Source organism: Bufo bufo, chromosome 2 (assembly GCF_905171765.1).
Source record: "Bufo bufo chromosome 2, aBufBuf1.1, whole genome shotgun sequence".
Taxonomy (NCBI): domain Eukaryota; kingdom Metazoa; phylum Chordata; class Amphibia; order Anura; family Bufonidae; genus Bufo; species Bufo bufo.
Genome location: NC_053390.1, coordinates 590,575,793 through 590,596,630, shown reverse-complemented (window position 1 = coordinate 590,596,630; position 20,838 = coordinate 590,575,793). Strand labels below are relative to the sequence as shown.

General features: G+C 44.1%; 1 protein-coding gene across 2 annotated transcripts in view; it reads right to left on the bottom strand.

The window, feature by feature from the left end:
* Nucleotides 1–20,838, bottom strand: part of SEC24D (SEC24 homolog D, COPII coat complex component) — a 91,110-nt gene that overhangs the window by 66,256 nt on the left and 4,016 nt on the right. The window contains exons 1-5 of one of the 2 annotated variants that reach the window (XM_040418276.1): nucleotides 7,872–7,972; nucleotides 7,327–7,512; nucleotides 5,525–5,636; nucleotides 5,300–5,442; nucleotides 2,582–2,827 (exon numbers count right to left, since the gene is read on the bottom strand). In XM_040418276.1, coding sequence (XP_040274210.1) covers nucleotides 2,582–2,827; nucleotides 5,300–5,442; nucleotides 5,525–5,636; nucleotides 7,327–7,477 — 652 coding nt within the window. In that variant the 5' untranslated portion in view covers nucleotides 7,478–7,512; nucleotides 7,872–7,972. Of the gene's footprint in view, nucleotides 1–2,581; nucleotides 2,828–5,299; nucleotides 5,443–5,524; nucleotides 5,637–7,326; nucleotides 7,513–7,871; nucleotides 7,973–20,838 lie in introns of those variants that run through there. The other variant, XM_040418275.1, reaches the window with a different exon arrangement.

Below are 20,838 nucleotides of genomic sequence, written 5' to 3'. Positions count from 1 at the left end.
TAGAAAAAAAATGCATCTTGTCACGCAAAAAAATAAGCCATCATATGGCTGTGAATGAAAGAATAAAAAAAAAATGATCGCTATTGGAACTGGGGGAGTTAAAAACGAAAATGTAAAACCAAAAATGGGCCTGGTACTTAAGGGGTTAAATCACACTTTTATGTCTATGTTGTGCCTGTCATTTGTATCTTAATGCCACTTTCAAATAATTTCCTTTTAGGACAGCTCACTGCAGCTTGTTTTATTACTGGTGATAAGGTCTCCTCAAAATTCATTAAAAAAAAATATAAATTATGTGAATAAGAAACTGGACAAATAAGAAATCAACTTCAGCCTGGTAGCCCGTCCTGAAGTTAACAAGACAGATTTATCAAAGAATTCAGAGAGGAATTTAGTTTAGGAAAGGAGGTTGAAAAAACATCTGATACCTGTAGAACAAGCCATTTTTCTCTGATAATATATACTACAAAATGTCTTATGTTCAAAGTTGTGTGAGACGACAAGAACCATGTTAGAAGTCCATAACTTGGCAAAAAAAAATTTTTTGACCTGTGTGTGCCTTCGTGTACAGTATAAAGGCTCGTTCACACGACGGTGCTGTTTTTCGCGGTCCGCAAATTGCGGATCCGCAAAAAACAGATGCCGCCCTTGTGCCTTCCGCAATTTGCGGAACGGAACAGGAGGCCCATTATAGAAATGCCTATTCTTGTCTGCAAAACGAACAAGAATAGGACAGGACTCATAATTTTTGCGGTGCCACGGAACGGAGCAACGGATGCGGACAGCACACAGAATGCTGTCCGCATCTTTTGCGGACCCATTGAAATGAATGGTTCCGTATACAGACCGTATGCGGAACGCATAAAACGGTCCGTATACGGAACGCAAAATACGTTCGTTTGAACGAGCCCTGATACTGTGCAGGATTCAGCAACTGACTATGTTTCCTAGTGTACTATATTTCGGTCTTCATTCCCTGCATTGCGGACTACACAATGTCCATGCTGCACGTTGCGGTCTCCTAGGATCTTATAATAATAATATGTCATTCAACCTGCATTACTTGTCCTGCACAGTATTATTTCATTCCTATACTGAAGGTACACAGTGAACAGTAAGTGAGTGGAGTACAGATTATCTATCCATCTGGATATAGATAGATATAGATAGATTATATATAGAGTATATATATTTTCAACACACAATGGTCTTTCCTCAGCCATTGTAAACTGAAACTAGACTCCATATACAATGCCGTAGACTCAGATCCAACCCATCCGACAAATCAAGATGACCATATTTTTTATAAAACATCTGTCCTGGTAGCTCCTCTTTACAGTACAGTACGGTACTACGTGTTGTGTAAGTACAGTATGGTACTACGTGTTGTGTAAGTACAGTACGGTACTACGTGTTGTGTAAGTACAGTACGGTACTACGTGTTGTGTAAGTACAGTACGGTACTACGTGTTGTGTGAGTACAGTACGGTACTACGTGTTGTGTAAGTACAGTACGGTACTACGTGTTGTGTAAGTACAGTACGGTACTACGTGTTGTGTAAGTACAGTACGGTACTACGTGTTGTGTAAGTACAGTACTACGTGTTGTGTAAGTACAGTACGGTACTACGTGTTGTGTAAGTACAGTACGGTACTACGTGTTGTGTAAGTACAGTACAGTACTACGTGTTGTGTAAGTACAGTACGGTACTACGTGTTGTGTAAGTACAGTACGGTACTATGTGTTGTGTAAGTACAGTACTACGTGTTGTGTAAGTACAGTACTACGTGTTGTGTAAGTACAGTACGGTACTACGTGTTGTGTAAGTACAGTACTACGTGTTGTGTAAGTACAGTACGGTACTACGTGTTATGTAAGTACAGTACTACGTGTTGTGTAAGTACAGTACTACATGTTGTGTAAGTACAGTACGGTACTACGTGTTGTGTAAGTACAGTACGGTACTTCGTGTTGTGTAAGCACAGTACTACATGTTGTGTAAGTACAGTATGGTACTACGTGTTGTGTAAGTACAGTACGGTACTACGTGTTGTGTAAGTACAGTACGGTACTTCGTGTTGTGTAAGCACAGTACTACATGTTGTGTAAGTACAGTATGGTACTACGTGTTGTGTAAGTACAGTACGGTACTACGTGTTGTGTAAGTACAGTACGGTACTACGTGTTGTGTAAGTACAGTACGGTACTACGTGTTGTGTAAGGCTCTTTCTTTACCAGGATGAGCTTCTCCTTGGTTTGTCAGGTGCACTGTGTGCTATAACCCTGAAGAAGCTCCTGTCCACTAATAAGCAAGGACTTGTTTTATCTGTCTTAGGTATCTGCTTATTTTTCTAACAATAAGTCTTCAATTTCACTTTTGGGATGATATTTTTGGGCTTTGGAAGCAATTACTAGTTTTCCATAGACTTATCGCCTATACAATGGTCGTCCTGGAATGCATTGTAACTGGAGGAACCACTGGATAGATAGACAGATAGCTAATCCTCCAATGTCCCTTTAATAATATGTATATTTACACAAATTTGCACCCATTTAAATATGAAATATTATATGACTTACGGTTTTGAGGAGGATATCCAAAATTTGGGGGCTGTCCTGGCATCTGTGATTGGAAAGGAGGATGTGCATTCATTCCATCTTGCATATTGGCATGAGGTAAGAGAGACTCCGAATTTAACCCATTAAAACTGCTAGTTGCTCCTGGAGGTGTATGGAGGCCTGGTGTCATATAATGGGTCTGAGGTGGAAAACTGTCAGGTATATTTGGGCTAGGAGGCACCTGAGGGTTACTGGATCCAGGAGGACCTGTGAACGTATGGTGCAAACAGTAAAAAAGCATGCTGTACACTAAGCCATTATGCCACTGAGTGCTGCAGTGACTTACATTACGTTTTATATAGATTACTGTTTTTTCTTATGTAAATGTCAATATCTTGTAACAAAGAAACTTAGTGTAAAATAGCTGAAGACTGCCTTCAATTAGCTTACAATGATACTTCATCCCCTTATGTAACACTGTTCACACTAGTGGCTTTCTGCTCCTTAATGGAAAAATACTGTCTATTTTGCAGCACTATTCTTGCCATTAAATATTTTTTTTTTAAACCATTAAAGTCAATGAGATCTGTCAGAATCTATCACATCTTCCCAAGGCTCTGTTAAGAATGTCATAATGTTAAGGGCTTGTTCACATTGCCGCTAATCTCTGCTGCTACATAGTAGCGGCACATGAACAGTCGCTGCTCCAGAAGCAGAGCCTCTGCACCGGTTCCACTACTAGGAGAATCAGTGTGAGATTGTCAGGGTCAGGCGAGATGTCCGACCCTGTCAAACAAGCGGCGGGGGTGGTTTCTTGCCTTGCAGATGAAGAAGTCTTCTTGAAGAATGAATCGATTCGTACAAACTGATTCACTAATCTCTGGATAAGGCCTCATGCACACGACCGTTGTGTGTTTTACGGTCTGCAAATTGCGGATCCGCAAAACACGGATGTCGTCCGTGTGCATTCCGCAATTTGAAGAACGGCACGGACAGCCATTGATATAACTGCCTATTCTTGTCCGCAAAACGGACAAGAATAGGACAGGTTATATTTTTTTTGCGGACCACGGAACAGAGCAACGGATGCGGACAGCACACGGAGTGCTGTCCACATCTTTTGCGGACCCATTGAAGTGAATGGGTCCGCATCCAAGCCGCAAAAACTGTGGCTCGGATGCGGACCAAAACAAATGTCGTGTGCATGAGGCCTTACTGAGACAGACGGTACTGGACAGACCCCACTGACTTTAATGTGCTTTCATTTGGGAGCCCGCCATTTTTCTTTTTCACTGTATATAGTGCTTAAAAAGTGCTGCGTTTTCTACTGGTTCCAGTAATCATATGACCAATCACATGATCATGGGGATGCTGGACTTGGTCTACTGGATCTAATTAGACGCAGCAGCGCTCTGTACAACTCTAGGAGTATACCCGTATTCACAATGGCAGATATACTGCAGAGCTCTCAGCGACAGTCCCATTTATCTAGATGGGACTTTTATACATTTCCCAGCAGACCAGGCAGCCTAAAGATGTGTCAGATTTATCAAGGTGGCTGATGCTAGATAATATATCTGTTACACTTTTAGACTGACTAGAGTAAGGAATGAATTTATTAAGAGTAGCATTTTTTATGCCAGTCTTTAAAAAAAAAAAAAAACGTCAACATTGTGGTGCAAAAAAGATGGTATAAACCCCTTCAGGACCTTGTAATTTTGCGTTTTTTTTTGTTTTTACTCTCCACCTTCCAGGAGCCGTAACTTTTTTATTTTTGCATTCACATAGCCGTATGAGGGCTTGTTATTTGTGGAGAAGAAGTACTTTCTAAAAAAATGTTCCGAATGGGGAGGAATTAGAAAAGTTTTATCGGTTTTGTTTTCACTGTGTTCCCTGTGGTAAAACGGTTACCTTCATTTTCTAGGGCAGTACAATTGCAACAATAGCACATTTATATAGTTGTTCTCGTGTTTTAACACTTTGATAAAAACATTTTTTTCTTTGCATCGCCATATCTTGACCCCATAACTTTTTTATAGTTTCATAGGGGAAAGTGCCTAAAACGACCTGAAGTGTCCAGCCATTAGGTAGGGAAAACTAGAATGTGCACGCACTGGACCTTTAAGAGCCAGGGAGTGCTTCCATAGGGGCCGCGTGGGAGAGCCCAGGAGAAAAGTGCAGGCCGCAGCCAGCAGTGGGGCCAGCACTGTGGGAAGCAATAGTCAAGGCAGGGTAAGTGATGCACCCACCCAGGGGGAGCAGGAGAGAGGTGGGCACAAGCTACTAGCATAACCTATATTTGATACTGACGTTGGTTCATCCCATTCCAGGTCCCCCCTTTATGTATGTGAAAAATGGTCACCAGATTCTAAGACTACCCTATGCACAGTGTGCTCTCAGATGGACCAGTACTAATGAGGTCAGCACCGTGTCCATCTCTATCTTCCACTGCTGGTCCCTTGTAGGTTTATCAATGTGTTTACAATGTGTTTACTTGCAAATGCATTATAAAATACGAGTTTATGGGCTGAATGTCATTTTATGGAGCGTTAGTGGCACTTTTATTGACACATATTAATCAGTGAGAGGAGCTGAAGAGCCACCGATCAGACATGTCAATCAGCTTCTAGATCAGATACTTCCTTTTAGCCCAAAAATATCTCATGAACGGGAGTGTAAATGAAGTAAAACTGAGCAATGTTAATAAGTACTTTAGTATTATTAAACATAAAAAATTACCGTATCCCCCTAGCTGCATGTTGGTAAACTGGTTGGTCATCTGCTGAACTGGTGCTGGAGGAGCACTGTTGAAATGTGTTGAAGACTGACCAATGGAAGGGTATGAAGGAGAGGCATTACTGGTAACTGGAGGTCCTGGGTGCCTGAAAAAAATGTGCAGATGGAAGTACAGAACCAGAGACAAAGACTGCATATAATACTATATCTAATACATGTCCTAATTACCTGTGGACGAGGTTTCCAGGGGTATTTGGTCCATTGTATAAGTTATGCTGAATAGGAGGTGGGGAACTCAAGGTAACAGGAGATCCAACTTGTGCACCAGGTTTCAGCCCAGCTGCAGAAACATATACAAAAAGCACTTTAAGAAAGCATATGACCAGCAAATTATTTAGTTATGGTATAATAACTAACCAAAGTAATGTAACATAAAAAGTCTTTGCTGCCAGTGTCTGTATGACTCTATGTATGTAAAGGGTTTGCCCACCAAGAAAATTGTAGTCACCACTTTTGTTTTCAATTTGGACTTTTCTAACCATGTAAACTCTGGTTTAGTTACATCCTGTATGTAGTACTTCCTGTTACTGTATCCAACCAAACCCATGATGCACTTCTCCTTAGCCACAGCTCCAGCACTGCCCCTAACAACGACCAACTAGTTCATAGCTCCTCCCACCCAGTTCAGACTGATTATAATCAGGGATGAGTGTTTGTATAACTGGCCTGTGTAAAAGGCTCTGGTGATCACCAAGTGAACAAGCAAATGCTCCTTCATCGGGTGATCGTTTTATTCTTCCGGCACCAAGAATCATGGCTCCTGGGCAGCAGCTTGCACTGTCTAAACAATGATGATTTCCTATGGGGACAAGCAATCCCTTCTTCCAATACATCAGGGGTGACCACTGCATGTGACTGCAGCCCTGATCTCCTCTGATGATCAGGGAATTATCGGGATCGTCTGGTTTGTTCCCAATAATCTGTCTGATCATTGGTCCATGTACAAGGACCTTAAAGGGGTTGTGCTACTTTAGCAAATGGTGTTTATTCAAGTAAAGAAAGTTAATACAGGCCACTTACTAATGTATTGTAATTATCCATATTGCTTCCTTTGCTGGCAGGATTCATTTTTACATCACATTATACACTGCTTGTTTCCATGGTTACGGCCACCCTGCAATCCAGCAGTGGTGGTCGTGCTTGTACACTATAGAAAAAAGCACCAGCCTATGTGCGATCCAACGGTCCCGGCCACCAGAGAGGCCAGCGCTTTTTCCTATAGTGTACAAGCACGACCACCACTGATGGATTGCAGGATGGTCATAACCATGGAAATAACAATTGATGGAAAAATGATTCTAGCCAGCAAAGGAGACGATATGGATAATCACAATACATTAGTAAGTGGCTGGTATTACCTTTCTCTACATGATAAATGCCTTTTGCTGAAGTGAGACGACCCCTTTAAGATTCAAGCACTGCTTCAGTTGCACTTTTCACTGCAAGTGAATTAGATTTGTAAAACTCTATTGACAGGTATTCTACTACAAATACACAAGGGGCAGATTTATCAAAGGATTTACCCCCGTTCTGCAATGTAAATACGTTAGGGCTTTTAAGCCAAACACCATATTTATGAAGCCTCTGGCACAGTGGGCACACACTGTCCTGGCACTGTTTTAAGCTTGTGCCATATGCCAATATTAATAAAACTCCACCTATTCTTCAAACGTGTGCTTACTTTAGAGCATGACCAATACAAAAAGATAGCTGATCATTTAACTAAAGCAATCATCGTAATATTAAAATTAAAATGACCTTCCAAGACAAAAACTTTCATGTTTTTGGGTCCAGAAATGATTTGTTTATAAAGATGGGCTGACTGTCACCACTGTCACCATCACAAACCAGAGGTATGCATTATGTGGCAGAGGGGGACACAAAAACTAGCATCCTGTCCTGCGATTCACTAGCCATTAGTGAACATTGTTTTCTTAGGTCTCACGGTCCCCCATAGGATTCATTCTTACCTGACTGCGGTGGAAGAGATGTAATGTTTGTTGCACCAGAATGGCCATAGGTCGGAGACATCATAGGGGTCCCGTAGCCTGGTGGAAAACCTCCCAGTCCGGGCTGAGGCTGAGAGTATGGAGGAGAGGCCACATATCCTTGCTGGCTCATTCTTTCATTAGCAGCTGCAAAATGTCTTGTGTCCTCTAGATTAAAAAAGTAAATCAGTTAGCTGTCAAGAAATGGAAATGACATGCAGAACATATGTACGGGGTGCACCGTATGTAAGGACACCCATATCGTACTGGGGTGTACTCGCTGGTGAAATCTTATCAGCTCACATAACTACTGACTGATAGCAGTAAAGATAAAGAGTAGAAATCCAAAGTAACAAACCCTCTGCTCTACATTACTGTAATACGGTACCTAGTAACACCCAGAGTGAACTGTACATTAGTACCACCTGGCACTGGAGCAACCGCTGGTTAGTATCAGTCTCATTCACACAAATCCATGGCTCCTTAAAAGAGCAGTAGATGATGGCCACAATACATGGGCTACGTACAGAGAAATTCCCCTGCCAGCAGGTTGATGGGTCTGAGGGGGTTGGAAGCAGTTCCCGAGGCTTTGTTTCTCCAACATGAAGAAAGGGGAGGGCGGTGTGTGCTCTGGAGGCAGACGTGGCACAAGCATGAGCTTTGGACACCAGCGCTGGAATATCTCTGCTTGTTTTCTAATCCTTAGTCAACAGAATCAGTAGTGATGTCAAAGAGGATAGGGCAGGAGGACTTGTACTGGTGAATCACAAGTTCAGCCCGGTGCAGAAAGAAAGAGATGATCTTCTGACTTCAAGCTAATGTGCTCCAAAAACTCTCACCCTTGTGCCCTTCTGCAATGACTATCAGGTAATTGACGCAACTCTTGGAGACACATAGTGGCTGCAGACTCATGAGATTCAGTATAAAGACTATCTGGAAAGGTTAGGTCCATTGAAGCAAAAATGTTTCATGTGAAAAAAGTCTAAATAAAGATGTTTCCCTATCCCACTAAGTATCCTACAAGTTTATGTTGCTTGAAGACATTAATGTGGTTCTCCAGGAGTTGCATGGCCTCTAAACTGTGGACAGAGCTGTCTCCTTCTGCTTCCGTATATTGTGCTGTTAGTGGGGTTTCTGGGTATTTGACCCCCACCGACCTGATATTAAATACTTATCCTGATAGGTCAGTCATATCTAGAACCCGGAAACGGGATTGTCCCACCATAACAACTTATCACCTTCCATGACCCTCCCAGTCTGACAGTGTCTTATGTGTGAAGTCAGTTTCTCAGCGCATTCCTGTGAGACACTGATAACTCACAAATAAAGCCACGATTAGAATAATGTACCCCTTGGTTGAACTTGATGGAATTATGTCTTTTTTCAACCGTAGTAAAGGGGTTGTCCGGATACAGAGAAGAACCAGGATATACCCAGAATTTCACCCAGGCAGCCCCCCTGATGTTAGCTATTTTTATTTACAATAACACACTGCCAGGAGGAGGCTTCCGCCCAGCAGTGTTTCCGGTGACATCACCGGCTCTGATGGGCGGGCTTTAGCGCTGCCCTAGCCCCTAGCCGTTTTACAGGTTATGGCAGTGCTAAAGCCCGCCCATCAGTTTCAGTGACGTCGCCGGGCTTACTGCTGGGCAGAAGCCTCCGCCTGACAGCCCTATGGGGAGCCCGGTACGTCCCCGGTGGGATCTCCTGAAAATGCCTTTGCCCTGCATGATTCAGCTTATCTTAGTGGTGCTGCCTGGGTGAAAATGTGTGTATGTCCCAGCTCAGCTCTGAACCCGAACAACCCGTTTAACTATGTAGCTGTCCACAGGGAAAAATTACGGGAGTGCTTCTTTAAAGAGGTTGTCCAGAATTTTACTATTGATGACCTATCCTTAGGACAGGCCATGAACTAATGTGTGGGAGTCCAACATCCTGCAGAAACAGAGACCATTACTACTCAGCGCTGTCCACTGAGTAGTAGATAGAGCTGGTTACTGCACTGTGGCTCCCATTCACTTCAATAGGAGCAATGTTGCGGTTACCTTTCCGCACCATAGCTACCTCAAAACAGCTTATCAATGTGGGAGCAGGATGTTAGATTCCCGCCAATAACATATTAAAGGCCAACCCTGAGGAAAAGCCATAAATATTAAAATCCTGCAAAACACCTTTAAGGTCTAGGAGACTGATCCCTTTAAACGGGCTTTTAAAACAAAAAGGGCACCAAACAGAGGGTAGTTTAAAATAAAGAAAAACCCCTTACTTGCTTTTTAAAAGACCAGCTGCCCCAATGACGCTGTTGTGGACCCTTCTGGGCCTGCAGGATACACCGCTCACTGGCCTCAGTGATCATGTGCGCAAATTGCAGCAGAGCTAGCAGGGACTGGAGTGGTGGGGAGTGGGGACCAAATCAGCACCACTTGAGTATAAAAGGTGAGTAATGGGTTTTTATGCTTCCCCCTGCTTGATACCTATTTTTCATAAAGTTTGGAAAACTTTTAAACACTAACTAGTTCACCGCTTCATAGGCATTATTTTGTAGATCATAGAACAACCCTTAGGACTCCCAAATCTTAGAAAACTAAAGAGCACAGTTTATCTAGGGCATTGTTAGGAGAAAAAATCCCATTAACATGAACAAAATGGGGGGAATTTATCATTCGCCCACGCCACTTTTATGGTGTTTGTGACTTTTTAAGCAAAACTGTGACAAAATTTTGTAGCAAGTGGTGTTTCTATAAGCCCCTCACCACTCTTCAAAAAGAGGATGTGGCAAGGGTCGAGAGGAGGCGAGGTTAGCTGGCATTTATTTCATTTATGCCAGTTTTCTCGTGTAAATTGAAGAAATTAAGCTGCCATAGATTTCTGTTTAGGTGCACAAACTGCCTAATTTATGCGCCTCGTCATCCTCAAGAGGCGCAGGGGATATCATATGCCCAAGACCGAGCTATATAGGAGTTTGAGCCCTTTAGGAATTTTTAAAGAGCACCTTTCTTTCAAGGTATAAGAAAGTGTTCACAGCAGGGGTGTTGCTAGGGCCCCTGATGTTTTGTCCCAGGCCTCGAATATCCTGCCTGCCAGATAGATCCAACAGTGTTGCAGTCCGCAGGACGGCAATACAATTGAATCTAATGCCCTGCAAGAGCTGAAGAACCTGGGATGACATCACAGGTCATGTGATCAGTTCTAAATGCAGTAGCTGAAAAGGACCTGTGATAATGTCACCATCATGTGACCAGTGCAGGAGAGGACGGCTCAGCAGTGAAGAAAAGTCCTGGGAAGAAGCTGTGAAGCTGTGGTGAGGTTTGCTACATAAGGAGAGGTAAGTGAAGGGAGAGGCAGAGTAATGCTGGGAGTTGTGGTTATTTAACATAACTATGTTAGGGCTGAAGGGAGGGAAGTTATTTACATGGGACTTGAAATTGAGGGGGTGATGTTATTTACATGGGAATGCATGTTGGAGGTTGCTAGGGCAGGGTGATGTTATTTACATGGGACTATATGTTGAAGGCGGCTGTGGAAAGGAGTGATTATTTACATGGGACTGAATATTGAGGGGTAATGTTCTTTGTATGGGACTGTATATTGAAGGCGGCTTGGAAGGGGGGGATGTTATTTTTGTGGGACTGTATATTGGAGGGGGCAGGAGAGATGGTGTGATGTTGTTTACATAGGACTGTATTTTGGAAGGGGCTTTAGTTAGAGAGGGATGTTATTTACATGGGACTGTATATTGGAGGGGGCTGGAGAGATGGTGTGATGGTATTTACATGGGACTCTATGATGGAGGGAGGGAAATAATGTTATTCACATGGGACTGTATGGTGGAGGGGCTGAGCAATTATAATTTCTGAGGACACTAAACGGAGGAATATAACTACAGGGGGCACTGCAGGGGGCATTATAAATACTGGGGCGCTTCAGGATGAGCATTATCACAGTAGGGGGCAGTATAAATACTGGGGGCACTTTAGGGGCATTATAACATTAGGGGGCGATATAAATACTGGGGCACGTCAGGGTGAGCATTATAACAGTAGAGGGCGATATGAATACTGGGGGCACTGTAGGGGCATTATAACAGTAGGGGGCGATAAAAATACTAGGGCACTTCAAGGTGAGCATTATAACAGTAGGGGCGATATAAATATGGGGGCACTGTGGGGGAATTTTAAATCCAGGGGACATTAGGTGTTCTTATTACTTCAGGGGGCTCTATAGGAGGGACTTATAGATCTGTATTATTTCTACTAAGAGCACTATGGGGGCCTTATTACTACTGAGGGGTCTGTAGATAGCTTTATTACCACTGGGGGAACAATAGGGGGCCTTATTTCTACTGGGGGGCTCTGTAAAGGCATTATTAATACTGGAGGGCTCTTCTACTAATGGGGGCATTCTTGGGGAGCAATATCACTATTGGGGGCACTGTAGGGAGCAGTATTACTAATGAGGGCATTCTAGAAGGGAATTACTATTGGTGGGACTATGAGGAGCATATTACTATGGGGAAGATTATCTGTATGGCACTCATTTTTCTTCAGAATAGTATTTGGGGGGTACAGAAAAGTTAGGACCCTAAGATGTCCGTGTGTCACACTCAGGCGAGACGGCTGAGAGAAGTGTCCAGACCTGTGTCCAGACAGAGAAGATCTACATCAGAGGAAACGTCACCTGGGAGGCCCTGGATGTGAGATGAATGTGCCACTGTATAGCAAGTACAGCAAAATGACTTCAGTGCTAGTGTTTGTGGTTAACAGCCAAGTAAAATACTGCATGCATTGAGATGATTCCAACCCCCTGGGGGAAGGGATTGTTCGGCTTTCACTTCCTATGGAATTACTGATGACAATGTACTGAAGGGCTGGTAAAATGTCAGAATGGGCCAGACACACTCCAAACACACCATATATTCCTCTACATCATATCATCTCAATGATGACTCAAATTTTGGCCCTGGTTCCCAGGTTTTTCTCCCTGCACTTCCGGTGAACATGCAGGTTTATATCAATGGGGAGAAGGGAATCTCCCACTTACTACCCCCAACATTGTCCCTCTAGAGGCTCCCCTACACAATACATGGTCCTGCCAGGTTTGGCTGAGTTCTGTCTAGTATGGCCAGTTTAAAGGGGTATTCTGGTTGTAGCACGCTATCCTCTAGTCATAGATTTCTCAAATCTCAGCCCCAGTTCTCCAATAACAAAGGCAGACACAGCGTACCCACAAAAAAGCTACTACTCCCCATTATGAGAAACACAGCACCGCCACCAGGCAGAAGTGTAATAGCTCCATTACTGTCACAGTCCGAGAGTTCCCTTAAAAGTTCTCCACTATTTTAAAGGGGTTGTCTCACTTCAGCAAATGCCACTTATCAGGTAGAAAAAGTTAATACAAGGCACTCACTAATGTATTGTAATTGTCCATATTGTGTCCTTTGCTGGCTGGATTCATTTTTCCATCACATTATACACTGCTCGTTTCCATGGTTACATGTACCCTGTAATCCAGCAGCATTGGCCGTGCTTGTACACTACAGGAAAAAGCGCTGGCCTCTCCGTTGGCTCGGACCATGAGAGTGTGCAGTCCACCATTTTTTGCTGTAGTGTGCAAGCACAACCACCGCTGCTGTATTGCAATATGGACAATCACAGTACATTAGTAAGTGGCTTGTATTCACTTTCTCTACCTGATAAATGGCATTTGCTGAAGTGTGACAACCCCTTTAACACTGATAACCTAACTTTAGAGACACCATCACAGTCTGTATGGTTGGGCGTCTGATCTCCAGCACAGACAATGACCAGCACAGTGAAGGGCCTTGTCATCTCCATTGTATAGTTTTGATGGAAAAGACATGTCATATATTAATGTAAACTTGTGCTGACTCTGGAGCCATGAAACCTATGGGTGGTCTCACTCAGTGGATGGACGTCCTTCTCTGAGACAGCATGCATCCTGTGAGTAGGACTACCCACTTGACTAAAATCACAAGTGATATGAGAAGAATCTGCCAAAATATTTAAAGGGGTTGGCCACTATATAAGTACTTTCCACTATATAGTGGGAGGTAGGGTAAAAAAAAAAGTTTCCTAATATTCTTTATTAAAAAAATCCAAATGGTAATGCTTTTATAAATAGCCCCGCTCTGCGTGTAGCCAGTTCGTCCATGGAGGCGCTTTAGAGAAAGCTTTATTCTAACTGCACATGCGCTGCTTTTCCTAATAAGAGCAGCGCATGCCCAGTCTGCCCCTGTCACTGGCGCGCTCCCTGCTCCGACTCTGTCTCTACAACCGGCTTATTCCTGTCAGAGTTCGGAGCGGGAAGAAAAGTAAAAGAGTGTCTAATGCCCGACGCGCTTTTACTTTTCTTCCCGCTCCGAACTCTGACAGGAATAAGCCGGTTGTAGAGACAGAGTCGGAGCAGGGAGCGCGCCAGTGGCAGGGGCAGACTGGGCATGCACTGCTCTTATTAGGAAAAGCAGCGCATGTGCAGTTAGAATAAAGCCACGGACGAGCTTTCTCTAAAGCATCTCCATGTCACGTGCAGCCATGGACGAACTGGCTGCACACAGAGCGGGGCTGAAGGGGCGGGGGTCATTGTAAAAACATTACCATTCAGATTTTTTTAATAAAGTATATTAGGAAACTCTTTTTTACCCTACCTCCCACTATATAGTGGAAAGTACTTATATAGTGGCCAACCCCTTTAAGCGTTTATATAGGTAAATCAGACATTTATCACCTATCCTCTGATTGTGGGGAAAACTCAACTAAACCTCTTAGGTGTTAAAAAATATTTAGAAAAGCCTCAGGGTGCTGCCACACATTTAAGTGGATTAGAAAATGTAGAGAAGCAATATCTTTCCTGAAAGGGGTTGTACCAAAAACTACTTTACACTGGATTACTCTAACTCCCAGTACTCCATGGATTGTTTTTTATTTTTTTAAATTTAGCATATTTGCAGTTTTCTCTTATCCTCCATGCTTGAATCCTATGTACTTCTTTTTTGTTATGTGTCTGCTGTCCCATCATGCCTTAGGGCAGTGAGATGTGTCCTGACATCCGCAGATCATGTGACACTATCTACGCCCCTTGTCCTTACCAATGACACTTTTTACGTCCCACATTACAAGACTCAAATGCAGGGTGTAACCTACAGCAACTGAATATCCTGATTTCAGCTTAAAAAACGGCATAAAAAAAACTAAACGTGTGTGGCAGCACCCTATAACGCTATAACTATTTAAAAAGAAAACCTTCCTTAAAGGGGTTGTCCAAGTTATATTTATTGATGACCTATCCTCAGGATAGGTCAACAATATCAGATCGGCTGGGGTCCGACACCCGGCACCCCCGCCGATCAGCTGTTTGAAGAGAAGGCGTGCGCCGTGCCAGCGCCGCCTCCTCTTCACTGTTTACTTTCTCGCCGTTGCATCTGCAGTGGTGAGCAGGTGTAATTACACCCAAGTCGTTCCCAGACACTTGTATAGGAGCGATCCGTACCATTGAAATGAATGGGACGGCTTGGGTGTAATTACACCTGCTCACCGCTGCAGATGCAACGGCGAGAAGGTAAACAGTGAAGAGGAGGCGGCGCTGGCACAGTGCGCGCGCTTTCTCTTCAAACAGCTGATCGGCGGGGTGCCGGGTGTTGGACGATCTGAAATTGATGACCTATCCTGAGGATAGGTCATCAATAAATATAACTTGGACAACCCCTTTAACTCACTGATCCGTCTCCACTCCCACTGTAATACTCTTCAGTCCCCCAAGGATTCCTGGCTTCTGGATCCTCTGAAAAAGCAGGACATTGCTCAGGCACTGACTGACTGACTGGATGGTCATTTCATGGATGACTAGAGGGACCTGGAAGTAGAGACCAGCAAGGGACCTGAGAAGTGAGTGTTGAGGGATCGGTAAGACATTTCTTATTTTTATTTTTTATAATTGCCTGGACAACCTCGTTAAGTGACGTTCACATGACCTTCTATCAGCAGCCATCTTATGGACAGGAACTGTATGGGGACAGCACGGAAGATTTCCCCAGTAATGGAACATAGCTTACAAAATATAGCAAATAGCACACAATATTAGCAAAAGCTATATTAGTAAGTGCCATATAATCATCTTACATACACATTGATCACAAGTAGCCAGAAAGTGGCCAACCCCTTTAAGACACCTTCTGAAGTATTACATTATGTCTGTAACTAATACAACTATTAATAAAAAAAAAAAAGTTGGTTCAAAAACAAGAAAATTCTTGCCGGTCACTTTAACACAGTAAGAGATAGGGGCAAGTTGATATAATTTGCATGCCTGATATGTGGGCCATGGCTACTGCAGAGGACGCACTAGCTCACCACAATGAGGGTGAGGTACAACACTAGTTCAAATCATGAGTCAAATGATCTAGCTAAAGGGGTCATTTACCTTAGATAACCCCTAGAGACAGGAGAGACACTTTAAAAAGCTCCCCTCCCCCAACAGTGTTTTATGACATGTTATATATAGATAGATAGATAGATAGATAGAATATCCATAGACGGATAGATGAGATAGACAGACAGATAAATTAAGACCATCCAGGACAGGACCTTTGGTGCAATGAAGGTGTCACCATTGCTCTTGTTGCACCCAGGCTCCACTCATTTTTGTGGCCAGCCCCTCCCTCAGTGCTTTGCCACTGCCTGGCCCTGTCAATGAAAGCAGCTAGGGAGGATCTGGACACAGAAAGGAGTGGAGCTTGGGTGAAAGAAGAGCAATAGTGACACCCTCATTGCACCAAAGGACTAATTAGTATACTAGGAAAAAGTGTGACCAAAAAGTATCAAAACTAGGGAATAGAGTCTCGCATCAACGAAACAAAACCAATGTTTTATTCAGGTTGACCACAGCTATGTGTCTATGCCAGTGGTCAGCAACCCACGGCTCTGGAGCCGCATGCGGCTCTTTTGAACCTTTGCCGCGGCTCTGGCATGGGCATGAGCAGTGTGTGTGCGGCGGCGGCGGGGCAGGCACTGAGATGAGCGCTTCCATTGTGGAAGCGAAGCGCTCATCTCCATAGTGATCTGTTTGCATCGCCGTCCTCAGGACAGCGATACAAAAGGAGGCTGTGCGGGAGGTGTGTCCCTTTCCTGTTCCTCTGATAGGCTGCCGGCACTACTAGGCCGCAGCCTATCAGAGGCCCGGCGTAGGCGGCGCGATGACTTCATCGCGCACCTGAGCCGTACAGCGCTGGAGTCGGGACACAGGCCGGAAGAGGCCTGCATCGCATCGCTCCAAAGAGGTAAGTATAAGTGTTAATAATTTTTTTTTTTAACTGGCAGTCTGGCACATAATGGTATTATACTGGCACATGATTGGGGAATTTGGGGGGCCCCTGGAATTACTGGCACATGATTGGGGGGGGGGGGGGGGTCTGGTATTACTACTGGCACATGATTGGGGGGGTCTGGTATTACTACTGGCACATGATTGGGGAGGTCTGGTATTACTGGCACATGATTGGAGGGGGGTCTGGTATTACTGCACATGATTGGAGGGGGGTCTGGTATTACTAGCACATGATTGGGGGTTCTGGTATTACTGGCACATGATTGGAGGGGGGTCTGGTATTACTGGCACATGATTGGGGGGGGTCTGGTATTACTGGCACATGATTGGGGGTGGTCTGGTAAAGGTAAATTAAATATTTTAATTAGCTATTAATTTTCAAAAATATATTTTACATTGTTAAGTGAAAAAGTCCTTTTTTTCTTCAGATTGACAGCTGACTGCACGATCCTGTATATAGCATTAAGGTAAGAAACAATATATGCAGTGTTATATTTGTTTTAAATGTCGCAATGGTTTTGCGGCTCCCAGTTTTTTTTTCCCTTCGGAAACGGGTCCAAGTGGCTCTTTATGTCTTAAAGGTTGCAGACCCCTGGTCTATGCAAACAGCTGGATATGGAGGTCGCTGGTGATAGATTCCCTTTAAATATACACGGGTATATTTCATCTATTTCATTTAATGTTTCTGTGTGTCATTAAAAGATGATATCGACAGTATCCCCCATAACAGTGACCTCTACAGTACCCCTCCCCCTTAACACTGACCCCCCCATAGTGCCCCGCCTCCTTAAAATGGGACCTCCACAGCAGCCCATCCCCTTAACTTTGACTTTCACAGCAGCCCGCCCCTTTAACAGTGAGTTTACCAGCACCCCATTCCCTTGACATTGACCTCCTCAGGGGCCCGCACCCTTAACAGTGACCTATTCAGCACCCCACCCCTTAACACTGACCTCCATAGGGGACTGTCCCCTAATCTGTGTCCTCCACTGTTTCCTGCCCCCTTAACAGAGACCTCCACAGCACCCGTCCCTTTAACAGTGACTGCCACAGTACCCTGTTCCCTTAACAGTGACCTCCACAGTACAACGTTCCCTTAACAGTGACCTCCACAGTACCCCGCTCCCTTAACAGTGACCTCCACAGCAGCTGCCCCTTTAATAACCACTGCCCCCTTAACAGTGACCTCCACAGCGGTTTGCCCCTTTAACAGTGACCTCCACAGCAGCCTGCCTCCTTAACAGTAACATCCACAGCGAACACCCCTTTAACAGTGACCTCCACAGTACCCGTCCCATTAACAGTGAGCTCCACAGCAGCTGCACTTTTAATAGTGGCACCTGCCCCCTAACAGTGACCTCCACAGCGCCCTGCCTCTTTAAGGCTAGGGCTACACGACAACATGTGTCGCACAACATTTTGTCGCACCAATGTCGCACAACAATTTTTATAATGATAGCCTATGGCAGTGATGGCGAACCTATGGCACGGGTGCCAGAGGCGGCACTCAGAGCCCTCTCTGTGGGCACCCACACCCTAGAAAAAGTCTATGGTGTATCAATATGCCTTAGACTTTTCCTGCCATTCAGCAGCGCAGGGCGCTCTATGAACAGCACAGGCAGCGCACTGAATGTAGGCAGGATATTGTAAATAAATGATAAAGTACATGGAAGATATTCTATATTGGACTGTAGTATTCAAGGTAAATTGCTGTGTTGGCACTTTGCGATAAATAAGTGGGTTTATGTTGCAGTTTGGGCACTCGGTCTGTAAAAGGTTCGCCATCACTGGCCTATGGTGTCGCACTGCGACATGCTGCGACTGCGACACGACAGTCGCAAAAAATCCATCCAAGATGGATTTTCTGTGACTGTCGCGTCACAGTAGTAGCATGTCACATGTCGCAGTGCGACACCATAGACTATCATTATAAAAATTGTCGTGCGACATCAATGTCACAGTGTAGTTGTGCCCTATGTGTCGTGAGACATATTGTCAAGCAACACATGTCGTCATGTAACCCTAGCCTAAAGCTGACCTACAGCAGTGAAGAAAAATGGCTGAGTTGTCATGTAAATCTGGTGTAAAACTGTGTGTATGTGGAGACTAAGGGCCTGCAAGCTTCTATTGGCTGATAAGGGACATGTGACCGTGTGTATGGCAGTTGGGATTTAAAGAGAAAGACTTGAAGGCTTGTATTGGCTACTGCAGGTAATTTTTTGGGAATATCTCAGGAACGGTACGTGCTAGAGAGCTGAGACCCGGTCTAAAACCTTCCCGGACACCTGATGTACCTGTGTGCCAAATTTGGTGAAGACGCTGTGCTGGAACCTCTGCCGATCAGCACTTTATATATGGCCCTATGACATCAAAAGTTTCAAAAAAGTGTAGTTACTTTTTAATGTTGGACAGGGGGCCTTACTGGGGTTTCTAAGCCCCTGGGGGGCTTGGAATGAATGCAGAGCAGGATATTCTAGCCTCCTGTGCTTTCACTCCAGACTTCTCCCAGGGGCTTATTAACCCTATGCTGAAGGTAGGAGCAATGTTATTTACATGGGACTGTGTGTTGGAGAAGCTGATGGGAGGGGAGAGGTTATTTTCATAGGACTGTATGTTGGAGGGGCTAGAGGGAGAGGGTGGTTATTTACATGGGACTGTACGTTGGAGAAGCTGATGGGGGGGGGGGGGTTATTTACATGTGACCGTATGTTGGAGGGGCTAGAGGGAGGGGGTAGTTATTTTCATGGGACTGTACGTTGGAGGGGCTAGAGGGAGGGGGTGGTTATTTACATGGGACTGTACGTTGGAGAAGCTGATGGGGGGGAGAGGTTATTTACATGTTACCGTATGTTGGAGGGGCTAGAGGGAGGGGGTGGTTATTTACATGGGACTGTACGTTGGAGGGGCTAGAGGGAGGGGGTAGTTATTTACATGGGACTGTACATTGGAGGGGCTAGAGGGAGGGGGTGGTTATTTACATGGGACTGTACGTTGGAGGGGCTAGAGGGAGGGGGTGGTTATTTATATGGGACAGTATGTTGGAGATGCTGAAGGGAGGGCACATACCATCGCTAATTATTTCTGTTGTTCTACTCTTAGAGTAGCAGAACAAAGAAAATAACGGAAGTGCTGGACCAGGCACATAACTGACCCTAAGAGAGCTGAACAGACTCCACTGACTATGATGGAGTCCATTCAGTTTCTGTTCAGGATCCTGTCTTTTTACCAGACAAAAGTCCTGCATGCAAGGCTTATTTGTTCCGGTCTTTTTGACAGAATCTGCAACGGACGCCCCGAACTGAGCCTCCAACATAGATGTGAACAAGTGCAGGCTACGTATTATGTATCTGAATTGCTGCAACTTTCCTACTCCTCCTTAACTAAAAATACTCCTCAAAAATGGTAAGAGGAGTATTTTTACTCTTCTGGGAAAAAAATTGTGCGACCTCAACCAGTGACTATAGTCACTACTGGGGGGTTTCACCTGTACTTGGGGCTCCAATGCATGCTGTATTGTACTGCATACAAACTGTCATTGAAACAAGGATCAGACCTTCAAAAGATGAAGTCCAATAGTGAGACAAAAATAAAGAGTTAAACAAAAGAATTAAGCGTTGTATATATAAGTGCCCTTTCCCCTAATCAAGGTATTAACAAATGTAAAACAAAATGAACACTGTAGAAAATAAAATAAAAAAAACGGTCCAAGAACAGCCATTTTTTAGTCACCTTGTCTTACAAAAAAGCATACTACCAAGCGAACAAAAAGTACTATGTACTCTAAAATGGGACCCATGAAAAGGTTGTCTCATCTCGGAAAAAAAGAGCCCTCAGTCAGGTGCATGCCATAAAAAATAAAAATAAAAACTATGCCAGAACAGCAATTTTTTGGTCACCTCCTCTCCCAAAAATCATAATACTAAGCAAATGAGCCTGCAAAAAATGAGCCCTCACACAAGACCATCAACGGAAAAATGTAAAAAAAAATCCAGAAAATGGTGATGCAAAAACATGATTATCATATATTTTTTTTATGTTTTCCCTGTAATCGCATTGACTGGCAGAATAAAGATAACATGACATTTGTCCTGCACTATACGGTATGGCCTCATGCACACGGCCGGCAAACAGCGGGTCCGCAATATGTGCTCCCCT